This window comes from Homalodisca vitripennis, chromosome 3, assembly GCF_021130785.1.
Source record: "Homalodisca vitripennis isolate AUS2020 chromosome 3, UT_GWSS_2.1, whole genome shotgun sequence".
NCBI classification, from domain to species: Eukaryota; Metazoa; Arthropoda; class Insecta; order Hemiptera; family Cicadellidae; genus Homalodisca; species Homalodisca vitripennis.
In genome coordinates, this window is record NC_060209.1 from 111,622,532 (window position 1) to 111,637,055 (window position 14,524).

Consider the following 14,524-nt stretch of genomic DNA (forward strand, 5'->3'; position numbering starts at 1 on the left):
AAGAGCAATAGTACCAAACCTTTCTTGCGAACTTCGTCAGAAAATAAGACGTGTTGCCTCCACCTGAGCCTGCACCTCGCCAAGAAGGACAAAAGCCACGGTGTGCTTTCTGCCCTCTTCGAAAAAAAAGATTCACACAACATCAGTCCAATGCCTGTGAGAAACCAATATGTAAAGAACACACGGCGAAGACTGTACTTAGCTGCCTAGTGTGTGAGAATGTAGACTCTGATTAGAAAGGCCCTGATTATGTTTACAATAGTAAGTTTAAATTTTTATTATTATATTGAAATCAAAGTATATTTTATTTCTAAAATTTTAAAAACTACTTCCTTAATACTTCTTAAAACTACTTAATATTTACTTAAAGATAATTACGGTTTTAAAGTATTGTTTAACGTAATAAAAAAATTTTTTATTTTACATTTTTAACTAATATTTTATCATTAAAATAAGTTAATATGGTCTTTTCTTTTTATACATTTATATTGCTGTGAAACACATGTTCAATAATAAGTTCATTTTGTAACAAAATGGGTGTTTTTTTTTTAAAACAAGTTCTTATGTTAGATAAAATCTAACGCGTGAGTAACAGTGTTCGTCTGAAACGTGCGAGTAGCGGCGGGTTAAGTGTGACAATAACTGCTTTAATCTTTAGGAGAGTTACTGCTGTAACCTCAAATGTAAAATCAGCATAAAATTTATCCAAATTTATACTTTTAAATTCAATACCCTCCTTAACATATATTATACTGCCATCTCCTCTGGTACATAGATTTTTCCTACAGCAAACAGCAGCTAATCTAAAACCATAAGGAATATAAAATGAGATTTCTTGTTCACACAGCCAATGTTCATTGAGTGTTAAAACATTAAAATTTATACTACTTAAAAATAAATTTAATAAATCTAACTTTTTCTAATCAACTGTATATTTAGATGCAGAACACTAAAAGGTATAGCAGTAAGTTACCCTAGGGGTTTCGGCCTAGAAACACTGAGCTGGAGTTTCTGGTGGAGGCTGCTCATCCGACACAACGCAGTCACAACACCCACATCCTGTTGTTGATCCACAATTAGTTTGGCAAGCCATTACTTTCCTACATCATTGAAATGTTGCCCATGGAATCGCCTTTCGGCTTTGCTGGCCTCTACAAGAGTAACATTAGGAAACCTGTTGCACAGATTTTTTAGATGTGTGTTGGTCTTTAGTATTTCGGTACTCATACAAGACCATCCTTCTTAGTTCCTTTTTTTAGGCAAATCTATCAAAACAATATTTGGTTGTGTAATACTATTCAGAGTTATTTCTATTTCATCAAGAGCTTCGTTAGCCTCATTTTTAGCCACATCATTCGAGCCACAGATAATTACTAAAAAATCATTTCTATTCAGATTCTCTTGAGCTAAAGTTGTCACTATTTAAAACTTGTTTTGCACGTCCTCCTGGCTTAACAAAACCAACAGCTTCATAACTAACGCACTATTAACACTAAAAAGGATATAAACTATATCTTAAACTAAACCAAGTTTTAATTAAAATTTTAAATCTATGAATTGGCTTATATTTTTTAATGAAACATCTTATTATTCTTTTAATAATGCTATTTGCAATATATTAAATATTATATCCGTGAATCTAAATTTTGATTAATATTAACACTTAAACTTTTTATTTTTTTATTTCTATAAAAGTTAAAATACTGCAATACTTGGTGGTTGGCACCAACTACTTGTAAACATATATGCTTTTTTTAAATTGACTAGCCAAATTTATTTGAATTAAGAACCTATTTTGTTAATTTAATTTAACAATTTTATTGCGGTTAATATTGTATGGATGGTTTGATATGTGGTAAAAACAAACGCACCACCTTAACAAAATTCTAAACATTGGCCATTAGGACTGTCAAGTGTGAAGACTTGATTAAGCATCCTCTTCAAGTAATGTTGACTGTGTCTCCGTAAGATTGGTGGCTTTACTTGTACTAGATTTGAGTTTCGCCCACTATCACGCTTCTTTGAACATTCTAATACATGTTCTCAACTGTTTAAAAGATACTTTAATTTTATGTAAATCTACAATTCAAAATAAAGTCTAATATTATAAATTGTAGTCTTCTTTTTGAGCCAATTTACACTGTACAAACACAAAACCTAGTTGTTCTTAGAATTTAAAAGGGAATTCTTTCTAAGAAATACAATAATTTTGGTGGAGTTAAATATGAGAGAGATAAAGGTAAAATGTATGTGACAATAATTTTTTTCTAAAATTTTATATTTATGTGTCTGGCGGTTGTTATCATGCGTCAAAAATTGATCTGAGAAAAATGTTCATGATATATGTTCATATTTAATGTTTTTAATCTTCCATTTTGACCTTCATCACCTAAGCTAATTTTTCCTTTTGCACATAGTTATGTTTGCTGTTATCTATATTCTCAAGTTCAAAGTTTTATATTTTTGGAAATGAGATCTAAATGCAAAACCTCATAACATTATGATTTAATTTTTTTTAGAACCGTTTAGAAAAAAAAAATAACAATACTGGTTTTGATTAGAATTAAAATATTTTAATTTGCATAAAATATATCTAATTTTTTATTCGTTGAATAAGTAAGCTGCTGTTATCTTTGTAGGTGAGAGGTCAGGTGAAATTGCAAGTACGTGATTTGAAAGGAAAAACACTTGTTATTGCTCGAAGTATTCAAACAACCCAGAAAGCAAAGAAATTACAGTTCAAAACTCTCGACCAAACCATTACCAGGAAGGACCAGGCTGGACAGGTAATCATGTTGAAATTAAATCATTAGGACATTGAATGCTACATTGAGAAATACTTTAAATCATAGATTTTTAAGAAACAAAACTAATGAAACTGAGGAAAACTTTCTGATCACTCTATCCACACACTATAATTATTATTTTACAACAATTACTCTAATCAATATTTTTTTTTAGTTCATGTAGTTTTAGAATTTTTGCTTGTTAAAACTAAGTAGTTTTCCAAAGTAATAAAAGCTCTTTCACACAGATGTGAATTCTTTTGTTAAAATTGACAAAATTGAGAAATTATAATAAACCTGTATAATTATTGTAGCTATACAACATACAGATAATTGTAATTATTATCATTGTACCTTTTAGGAGCCACATATGTTAAATTATGATATTGGTTGATTTTAAGAAAAATGTGTAATATAACTTTTATAAAAATTGTTTTCTTCGAGAATCTCAACATGTATGTTAATGAGTTTGAATTATAAATGAAAAGCCACTATACCTACCAGAAACTTACTTTTTCTTTTGATACTTTCTGTTATTTGTAAATAAACTATTGATCAAACAGAACAAAATACAAATAAAGCAACATTTTGATTAATTTTATTTTTGTTACTTTTAATTAGATAAATTACCTTAGCAAATATATCCATATTGATGGATCATTGTTTACCGGACAATTTATCATCGTTAATTATTTTACAATTATAATAATTTATAAGTAGATTTTCTCACCAGTGCTAATAGTTTTGCATGGCTAGAAAAGTACATTTAATAATGATTTTAGTTATTTTACTAAAGGGAGCATGTCAAAATTAGATCTAAATTTTGGTACCAATTCCATGTGATAAAATATTATTGTTTGCTGTGAAAAAATATTACTGTAATATAAACTTCTTGCTTTATTGTAGCTTAACATGTAAATAAGTAAAATAATAAAAAATAATACTTTTTTAATTGGTTAAAAAGAGTAAATTAATTTCTCCTACATTCAATCCGATTCATAAAATCTGATTTAAATAGTATGTACTAAGCATTTGTAATAATAAATGTTATTAATATTAAAACACTGACTTGGGACGTAAGAAAGAAAATAATGTGTAACCTACACAAATAATCAATCATCAGATATGAGCCCCACTTTTTTGTTTTTTATGAATATTTGTTGTTTTAACATTCAACTCTATACATTTTTAGCAATGGGATTACAATTTTACTTGACTGCAGGAATAATTCATTTACTATTTTTAATTTTAAAAAAGAGTCAATTTTTTATTTATTAATTTTTTAAACTTTATTGTTGCGTAATCAGTTTTGATATGTCACATTTTATGTTTATGTAAAAATAATATAAAACAGATATTTATTTTAGTGGACAATTAATAAAATTGTAATCACATTTATTGCTACAAAACATTAAATGTGATGTCCAAGATGGTTGAATTGTTAATAATTTCCTTTTACAAACAGTTCTACGTCGAACACTCAGGCATTCATATTACATTTGCCACTATCGGTGATTGACTGGCAGCCCCTACGGATCCTTCCATTGCTCCCACATATCAACTACGTCACCGCTGTCGGGTGCGATCCTGCAGTGGTGGGTGGTCGTTGTCGCACCTGGACGTTGCAGTCGGCAGCGATCAGCCAGCTCGCGTTTGCTCGTGTGAACTGCTCCATAATGTGATTCAATACACTACTTAGGCTGGTTTCACACGAGCCACAAAACGCTGAACTCAGTTTCGCTCTCTATCGCTGACTGCTTGTCTGTTAAGACTAATGCAGTTGTAAACAATTGGTGAGCACTGCTGCTTTTACACACAGAGTGGCTGATTTCAGTGTTTAAAGCCAAAACGCACCACAGGCGTGTACATCGTTATCGTTTCTTGTGTCTCAACTTTGCTTGAATACTAATGTTTTTCATTTCAGTTCTGATGATATTAATTATTTAAAAAGTACATACACTCTGAATGGTTTGTAATAGAAGTAGTCCTGTGTTGTGGAATCAAGAGACAAGTTAATATTCCACACTTAATTGTTGAATGATTTTTCGGATATTTGATAATAATGTTTAAAAATTCTGGCGTCTTCCCTAAGGTCTGAGTGCAGGAGCATTAGGTAAAAGTAACTTGATAGAAACCTGGAACTCAAGATGGAATAAACTATAAATTGTCTTGCCACTCTTCTGTGTCACCTTAAATCTCAAAATAGCGAAGCATTATAAAAAATAAAACTATTTTTGATTGGTGTTGTTTCAACAAGATAGTACTGCTGCTGAATGAGGCATCTGAGGAGAAGGGAACTTAAATCGCAGTAGAATTTTGAAATTTGCGTTAGCTGCCTAAATGGGTTCCACGATTTCGCTACCACAGCCAACAGCTTTTATCTGCGTTTTGAAACAGCTCTAAACCATGCCAGGACTGATCGCCTTGAGTTGCTGCGATTAGGCTTGTGCTAATCTTGCTCGTGTGAACCACTCCTATAGGCCGATTAATAGTAAGAGCTCTAGTATGACACAAGCAGCAAATTTTTATCCCCTTTATGCTCATTATTTAACCAAGCTTATTGTTAAACAATACTGCCCCTTGCTGCTTGTGTCATAGCCAAGACCTAAAATCAATTCCTATTTTTAGAAGCATCCCTGCACAAATCGTCAACATCGTTGGTGAAGTAAAGAAAGTCGTAAATAGTACCACCATTTTGCTGTGTCTGAGAAATAAAATTACATTCAAGCTGAGATGAGACGTGAAAACCGGCAACAGATGCTAGAGTGCTGAGATCTAGGCTACTGCTCGTAGCTCGTGGTGCGTTTTGGCGCTAGATACTTAAATCAACCACTCCATGTGAAAAACACCAACTTTTTCTATTTTATTTGTAATATTTAAACAAACTTATTATATTACCATTTTTGTACCATAACAACCATGAAAGAGCCTTGAATTTGGTGTCTAAAATTGAGTGGGTAAACCCTGGATTGTAACATTTTATAAATTAGGAAGGAGTGAGTAAGCATTTACCAATGTTATTAAATTAAGCTTATTGCGATGTATTTGTAGTGGCTAGTAAGCGTGAATCGTACAATTGCATTGTATATGTGTTTTACTAGAACTAAATTATTTTTGATTTAAAAGGTTTAAATACAACATACATAATTTAAATATTTTCATTATAACAAACACCTACAATTGTTAGGTAGCAACTCACCAAATATGTATGTCTGGCTTGTGCTATGCTAGTGTGTAACAACTTAAGATGTGGATTATTTCACTGTTAGATCATCAGACATAGATTATCCCCGTCTGGGATATTAGGCCAGACAATTGGGAATCTACTTTAATTTAATGTTTTTATTAGTTTTGGATGTTGGTTTGCTAAGAGACTCGACTAAACTAAATGATCTTATTTTGTTATAAAAATTCATGCTTAACCATCCAAATACAAGAGTCACAGCTGAGCTTCTCAGGGATGTGTAGTATTAACAGTTCCACATGACTTAATAAAAAAAAAGAAGGAAACTAAAAAGTGTGATAGTAAATTCCAAGAGCCTTTTAAAAGACAAACTGTTATTCTTAGATTGTTTACTGTATTCACATTGTGTTTTTGAAAATTCTATGATCTTGAAAATTACGAGATAATTATTTCTCTTATCAAGGATGTGAGTATCAGTGGAAGATGTGCTGATATTGATGCAGAAATGTGCGTTGCTCTTGGTGTATCTAAGGCAATACTGAACTCTGTCATCTTCTGTCATCAAGAAGATTCTCATTGGTATGTTAAAACAGTTAATCTTAATAGTTTTTTTCTAATATTATTAATATTGTAAATTTTAATATTATTATTTATTTATCTTAGTGTTTAAAATTCAAAATTAGATAAGTAAACCAATTTGGCATGTCAGGATATAAAAAAAATTATAGATGAGGTAAATACAAATAATATAATGCACGAAGTGGACCACAAGCACAGTAAAACTTGACGGTGTTGAAGATTTAATGTAAAAGCAAATAAAATAACCAACAAGACAGAATAAGTTTCTAGAACAGTAGTTATAAGCTAAAGATGCAGGATACAAACAAATGACACAGCATGAACTAATCTTATTTTCAAATTTATTTTGACAAATCTAAATTAAACGGTGAAGTGAATTAAAAGTAGTTGTTACGAATGCTCAACTTCTTTAAAGTTATAACCAGGTTTAGTGTAAATAATAAGGTAGTAGTAATGCAACCACCTTTATTACCAAATTTAAATTAAAGCCAGGGTTTTTGGGTCTCAGACCAGATGGCCACTGAAATCGTCACAATTCTGTGTACATAAAAAGGAGATTAACAAGTTGGTTTCACTCTGTTGGATAGCTTGGTCGAGCTGTAGCTCAGGTTCTAGAGAAAGTAAAGACCAGATAAATAAGAACTACTTTATTATGGCATGCTTACTTCCAAATGACCTTGCAATGAATAAAATACTATATATTTCTAATACAACAATTCTGACAGTAACCATGCTTAATCATACGTTGGACACATAAATATGGGCGTTCTGCAAGCATCTGTAAGAAATTTCCCAAAAAGTATTAAAGATACACATGTTTACACAAGAGAATACAGCCTTTATTAATGAGCTAATACATCAAATTCATAAAACAGTCAAGCATGCAGAGGTTAAGACCAGTATGAGAAATGTTGTAGCTCCCCCCCCCCCCAAAAAAAAAAAAAAAACGATTTACAGACGAAAACAATTCAATAAAGCAGGTAAAACGGCAAATAATTGGAAAGGCATACCGACATTATTAGTGTGGTCATTTTCTAAGACACTGTTATTGAGCTCTAATCCTGCAGTTAAGCTGTTATTACTTGGAAGGAGGGAATTTGATGGTCTAGCATCTACATCTTGAGTTGAGATTGTTAGGTCAGATATAAAGGTATCTTCATTAACAGTGTCTATTTGGACACCTACAGTGGTTTTATTGAGGCTTAGATGTAGTGCACTGTGTGCAAGTTGGCACTACAACCTCAGACAGGTATCATTGTCTCAGATCATTTTGTGAAATTGAAATGAATTGAATATTGCTTTAGTATCCACACAAATATCACATTTAGCATGCAACTAAGCTCCATAGGTTCTTATGCATCAAGTAGCTGATTAACATTTATTGTGCAAACACCACAGGAACATATGGCAACCTCCTTATTTTGGATATGTTTGGTGTCAGATTAACTAGCTGAGTGCAATTTGTAGCAGTTTGAAAGTAAGTAATATTTTAGTTGTAAAAAGTTAGAGCCTAACTGGGAGTTAAACTGGAGTCGAACAAGGCAGTGGATAGCAGCACAGAGAGAAATCTTGATTTCATCAGTGATTGGCATAGAGAGATAACAATCAAGGCTGCAGTATGAGTCTACAACATTGTCCATTCTGTGTGATACTCCTAAGGTGAACATTGCCTTTGTTATCTTTGTCCTATCTTATCTTGCTTCTAAAAATTATAAATTACTTTTTATAAACTTACATTGAAAAAATACATAGTTATTAGGAATTACCTTGGAAATATCAAAACTGTTTCTTTATAGCATTTTACCACATTACTTTGAAAAAGTAGAGAAAATTCCTAGAAAAAACATAAGAGTATAGTATGATTATAAATACCACATCCTTCAGTTATTAAGCAATATTTCTATTGTTATTTACATATCAAGTTTACAAATAATGTACCAAATTACCAAATGTACTGTTACAGGCCTTTGGATGAAGGAAAAAAGCTGAAAGAAAGGTTTGATCTTATTTTTGAGACTGTGAAGTACAATAAATGTCTGGACAGTGTCAAACTCCAAAGATCAATTTTATCGTCTGGTGAGAATACTATATTTACTTAATTTTTGTATGGTTTCAGTTATAAATACTATATAAATTCTTTCTTAAAAGAACAATTTTTGTTATTTTGAAGCAATGACAAATTCAAGAAGTGTAATTCTGAATCTATTCTGAAATGTTTTGAATAACAACAGGATTGAAAAATAGTACAGTGCCACTCAACTTTTGTGGCTGCTCTTAATTGATTGTCATGTTACAGATATAAAAATGAATTTGAAAGAACTGGAAAATCTTGAAGAGCGTAAGAAAGAAGTTGCGGAAAAAAAGACAAGACTTAGTGAAGAAGAGGGAAGAATGAATGTCATCCAAGACAGAGTGGCAGAATATGAAAATGAACTAGGCCCAATTAAAAGTGAGTTTTTATCAATATATTTTCATAGCATTTAGGTATTTTTTTATGATTTATGAAATTAAAATTCTCTTTGTGGTGAATGAACTATTTTTTATCTAAATTTTCCTTAATTAAAAATACTTGGAATTCCTTTCATAAATATTATTACATGTTACTTTACCACCGTTCAAACAATATTATGATAGTTTTCTGCATTGAAGGGCTGGAAGTATTTGTTAATCTTTTTGATATGATTTGTAATGTGTTGTCAAATATATAAGTTGTTTTGAATTGAAATATATAAATGTTTGAAGATTGTTCTTGTTAATATTTAAATGAATAGAAATTGTATGTATATGTAGAGAGAATGGGTGAGCTCGTCAGCAGAGAGATGGACATCAGCCGTCTAATAACTGAACGTGCCACGAAGAGTGCTACACTGAAAGCTATTCAGAGCAGCATTAGTGAGTATGAGCAAGGTATCACCTCCGAGTTCCAAGGTTCACTGGAGGAGCTTAAACTAGCCATTCAGAACTTCAAGTCTCAATTCAGGTAACAGTTTCTTAGTTTTAAATCCAAAAATCAATGTAAAAAATAATTTTTTGCTAGCCTTTTGTAAGGGCTTTTGCAAGGTAGGAGTGTATTTTGCAATTAGTGATGTACAATTGCTAGGAGACATTATCTTCATAACACAAAACCAAACTTCTGATTTTTAACTTTAATGCATCTATAAGATTTTTATTAACACTTTGTACCCTGAGCCCGAGTATAGGTCGGGCCGCGTCAGCAGCGCCTGCTACCGGCGCCCGAGAATAGCTCGGGTCGTGTTATTTAATTGTATTATTTAACTCAGTCATCTTACTTTTGGATTTAAACATTTTGATTACGTTCATTGGTTGTCTAAGTTCGTATTTGTTGGTTTTGAGATCCCTGGGTCAAGTTTTAGTAATGAAATACGTATATTTATTGTCGTACTGCAAGCGAGTCTAGACAGCTGATTGTAGGCGCCGCGGCTGATCGTCGGTACTGTCAGTTTGCTTTGTAGTGTTTCACGTTGTGTGTTGTTGTGAGTCTTAGTGATGTCTTACTAAGTTTTCTACAAATCTTGCTGACAAATACTGAAGCAAATGTTATTATAATGTATTCTAAATGTGAATTTAACTGTTTGTAAATAATCAGAACTTTAGTTTCTTACTGAATGAAGTAAAGGCAAATGCAAGCAATGTGAGGTTATCCGTGTGTTTTGTTTTGTATTTATACTCGCTTTGTTCTTTCTTCTAGACTTTCCGTTGATTTTATTTTATATTATTTACTTATTATTTTCGAGTTTAAATCATATGAGTGATGAAATCAAAAGTGATGCAATTCGCGATCTTTTGTTTGACTCTGAGTCGGAAAGTGACGATGATTTTGATACACACCTGGGACTAAATATTGATTTTATGAACGATCTAAACGAAAATTTGCGAGATCCTGTATTTGATTCAGACCATTGTGCTTTAAAAATTACCACTCTAAGGCGAATTACCTGAACTAACAAGCTATGTAGCAAAAACTTTTTTTGTATTTTTTACATAACATTCAATATTATGTAATAATTTTATTTTGAAAATAAACTTTATATTTGTATACATTTAAAAAAGTATGTATCTCTATCTTTAAAAAGATATATAGTATGAATTTATAACATAATTACTGTAATAACACAGAATTTTTAAAAGCATCATAAAACCCCCAGGGAGCCACGCCGAAACATGTATTAAGGGCCCAGGGTACAAAGTGTTAATTTTTCATTTGTACTATAAAATGCAGAAACATCTCTGTGACAATCATGTTTTATTAAATTTTTTTCTAAAAACATCCTTTTTAGGAAGAAAAGAAACATTACATTTTTTTATTAGACAACATCACTATACTCTAAAATATACATGGATACATTATTAGACAGTATAGTACAGTATTACAACTAATTTTTCACCTAAGTTAAAAAAACCATTCTTGAAAAGATCATTTAAGCCAACTTGAAGAGATTAAAATATAAAAAGGTCAGATTTATTTACTAGATGGGTATTTATTTGATAAATTTGTCATCACTTATTTTGAACATTGTAGAAAAACCAAAATATTTGACTGGCAAAATAATAACAAAATATGTCATTAGACTCGCCTAATAAACACCAGACTAACTTTAAATAAACAAAACAATCAGTAATTCTTTGGATACAGATAGAAACAAAACAGATCTCACAAAAATGTAATCTGAAAAGCCCAGCCACACCTGTTAGAGGCAGACAGAGGCATTTCTAGGTGTTAGTAAGGTGGGTCCTAGCACAGGAGGGTTACTTGCAAATCTGAGCAAGAGAAAAAAATGGACATGAGTGTGATGAGAGAGTTGACTACGCTTTACTGTACTTGCTTGACAGTTTTATTGTGATTTCTTATCATTGATGCGTGATCAACGTCAAGATCAATCCAAAATAATATATAATGTGACTATAGTGGAAAGGGTTGATTCACGTGTATGAATTCATATAATTTTGCTTCTAGAAGAGAATGAGAACACCTCTTAATCTAGATTGTAGTGCATGGGTGCTAAGTAAACCATTAATTTGTAGTCTGACAAATCGATGTTGATGTTGAAGCAATGCAAAGAGATTTTTTAACATTTTGTCACTTTCTTCAAACAGATGTGAATCCAGATAATTCCACGAGCCAGGTCTCTGACAGTGTCAGATTTCAGATGCTGCACTAAACGGGAGATAAAATAGAGTTAGACCCAACACTCACACCAAAATAATAGTTGAATTTATGTAATTTGTAACCAATTACACAAAATGAAGTAAAAATGAGACTGTATCCAATCTTTTCAATATAAACTTCCTTTTAATATAAAAATTAACAGAATACATTCAGTACAAGTTTTAAAACATCAAATGAAAATGAAAGTAATATACTCTAGTTTATTGTTATATGACAATACAATATCTTCTTTTATAAATCTTCTTCACTGAGGAGATGTATAAATGTTTTTAAAGTATAAAATATAACAACTTTTATATTTCTACCAAATGCTCTCTGGTGTAAGTAGTTTTATATTGTTTATAAATTTATTTTTTAAACAATATTTTTTAGAGAATCATGGACGGAAGATTCGTGGAGTAACAATGCCACGAATTGGAAGTAGTGACCACATTTTTGGAGGCAGTACTGATTTCATCATATCTCATTGAATTGCATGCCTCATAATTATTAATTTGGCTGTCATCTCATTAATTTTCTTATTATTCTATATAGAGTTTCATATGGAACAAAATCAAAAGGAAATAGACAATTATTTAACCAATTATTTGGATAGTAAGCTAAAACTTCGTTATCTCAAGTAATTATAATTATATTTTTTAGCTTGACTACAGAATAACGTTTGTACACTTAAAAACTCATTTAAATAGAGTGTCTACTGCTCTGAATCTATTTAAAACTGAACAACAATCTAAAAACTTCTTATGTACCATAACAAGTTGACCTAGAGGGTAAACAAACAAAACACACACAAAATGTAAATAGAGGATTGTGAATCAATAAAATGAGTAGAAGTTATGAAAACATGATGAAGTATTTTGTTGGATTGGTTGATTTCATACAAAGCTTTAACATTTTGGCTTAACCTGCAATGTCATCTTCATACTAAACTAAACGGTAAAGGGCTTTCTTTTTACTCTGTTGTGTGACTGATATTCCCCCTCCCCCATCCACTGATATACCCCTTACTCCATCTCTTTAATAAAGACATTTCTCATTTCATTTTATATTCCTGGTGAAAATGGGCATGCAGCATGGATTTGATGTCTTGTAGTCCAAACGTCTTTATTAACTCTTTTGTATCTAAAGTATCAAACTAACTTTGCAATACCTAGCCAAGAAATTTGGAATATAGCTTAGAAACAGAAAACAGTGCAATAGAAATATTATGGGGAGCTAAAGTTAAGAGAAGTATTAAAGTCCACATTATTTGGAACCCTCTTATTTGAAGTCTATTTCATAATTTATTACCACATAAGGGTTCATGTAAGGGCTCAGATTAACTAATATGTTAATCTAGCTATTATCATCTAGATATATAATTTTATTTTGACTGTAATTTGTGGTATGATATGTAGCCAGCAAGAGTCGAAGTTGGAAGGGCTGCAAGCTGAGTTGTCGAGGGAGCATGAAGAAGAGCAACGTCTCACCAGACTAATAAACAGCGAGCAAATGAAGCTGGGCCAGTTGACCAGAGACCAGGAGCAGAACTGTGAACGAGTTCAGCAACGCAATAAAGCTCTGTCTGCGCTGTCGGAGCAACTCCAGCTTTCTTGTTAGTACTCTTTATATTATTTGTGTGTCATATTAGCAACAGACAAGAAATCTTTATATATATATTTCTTGTGTTTGTGTGTATGTGACTGAACTCCTCCTAAACGGCTGGACCGATTTTGATGAAATTTTTTGTGTGTGTTGAAGAGGATTCGAGAATCGTTTAGATTCACAATTTGGTCCTATTTAAATAGTCTATTTAATTAAATTTTTATTTATAAATTGTTGTTGATATTGAAGTGTTTTACATTGGATCCGGCAGATTGCGCTATGACACGTAATATAAATATTGAACTGATACTTAACAGCTGTTAACACTTTCAGCTGAAGTTCATCAAAGAGGCAGAAACATGTGTTTACATTTAAATTTTAGTAAATATTAATTTATTGTAAAGTTCTTAATCAGTAGTGTAATGCAGATTGCAAATACGAAGTTATTTAATTTTAAATTTAGATTGCGCCAACAGTCCATAATCACAATCAATAATCCATCTAATACAATAGAAATGCTATTTATACGCTGTTATAACAACTACCTTATTGTATAAAGCTGTGAATGTTTGCACATAACGTAATCTAATCTGGTTAGTTTCTTTAACATTGTGTATGGCCTTTTTACTGTAATTATTGAAAAGCAAATGGAGATAACATACTCTTGCCCTAATACTTGAAGCATATACCCCTAATACATATTTAGTGATCAGTAAAAATATCAAAATCACTTAATCATCAAAATTTAACCTAATTTAGATTCCGAAACCAACATATGAGACAGTTGTTTTGGCCAGTGTAACAGTATAAATTTATTGTAGAAACGTAAATAGATTAGACTGGGAGTGAATTTAGACAACCAGAACAGATCCATATTGACCGCAGCAACTTTTTACTTACAACTGTTATTGTTACTGAAGCCATTGAAGAACTTCAATAAATTATCATGGAATGTGGGAGGGAAATACTAATCTTATAAAAACTGTTTCACTTTACGACTTTAGGATCCCAAACTTCTGTTCTTTAAACTTAAATCTAAAATGGATCAGGAGATTGGAATAGCTTTGAGTGACTATCGATTATCTCTAGACTGTATATTATGTCATAGAAAAAGAATACATAGATATATTGTACAGTTTTTCAACAGAAAATTGCTTGCGAAGCTGCGGGTAACAGCTAGTTACTTTATAATTTTTAACTTAA

The 14,524-nt window shown here is 31.4% G+C and overlaps 1 protein-coding gene across 5 annotated transcripts in view; it reads left to right on the forward strand.

Moving 5' to 3' along the window:
• The window catches only part of LOC124357313 (DNA repair protein RAD50), a 77,889-nt gene that overhangs the window by 13,973 nt on the left and 49,392 nt on the right, over positions 1 to 14,524 (forward strand). For 4 of the 5 annotated variants that reach the window (XM_046808982.1, XM_046808984.1, XM_046808985.1 and 1 more), the window contains exons 3-8: positions 2,640 to 2,786; positions 6,434 to 6,549; positions 8,513 to 8,625; positions 8,846 to 8,998; positions 9,340 to 9,529; positions 13,135 to 13,331. In XM_046808982.1, coding sequence (XP_046664938.1) covers positions 2,640 to 2,786; positions 6,434 to 6,549; positions 8,513 to 8,625; positions 8,846 to 8,998; positions 9,340 to 9,529; positions 13,135 to 13,331 — 916 coding nt within the window. Of the gene's footprint in view, positions 1 to 2,639; positions 2,787 to 6,433; positions 6,550 to 8,117; positions 8,209 to 8,512; positions 8,626 to 8,845; positions 8,999 to 9,339; positions 9,530 to 13,134; positions 13,332 to 14,524 lie in introns of those variants that run through there. The other variant, XM_046808987.1, reaches the window with a different exon arrangement.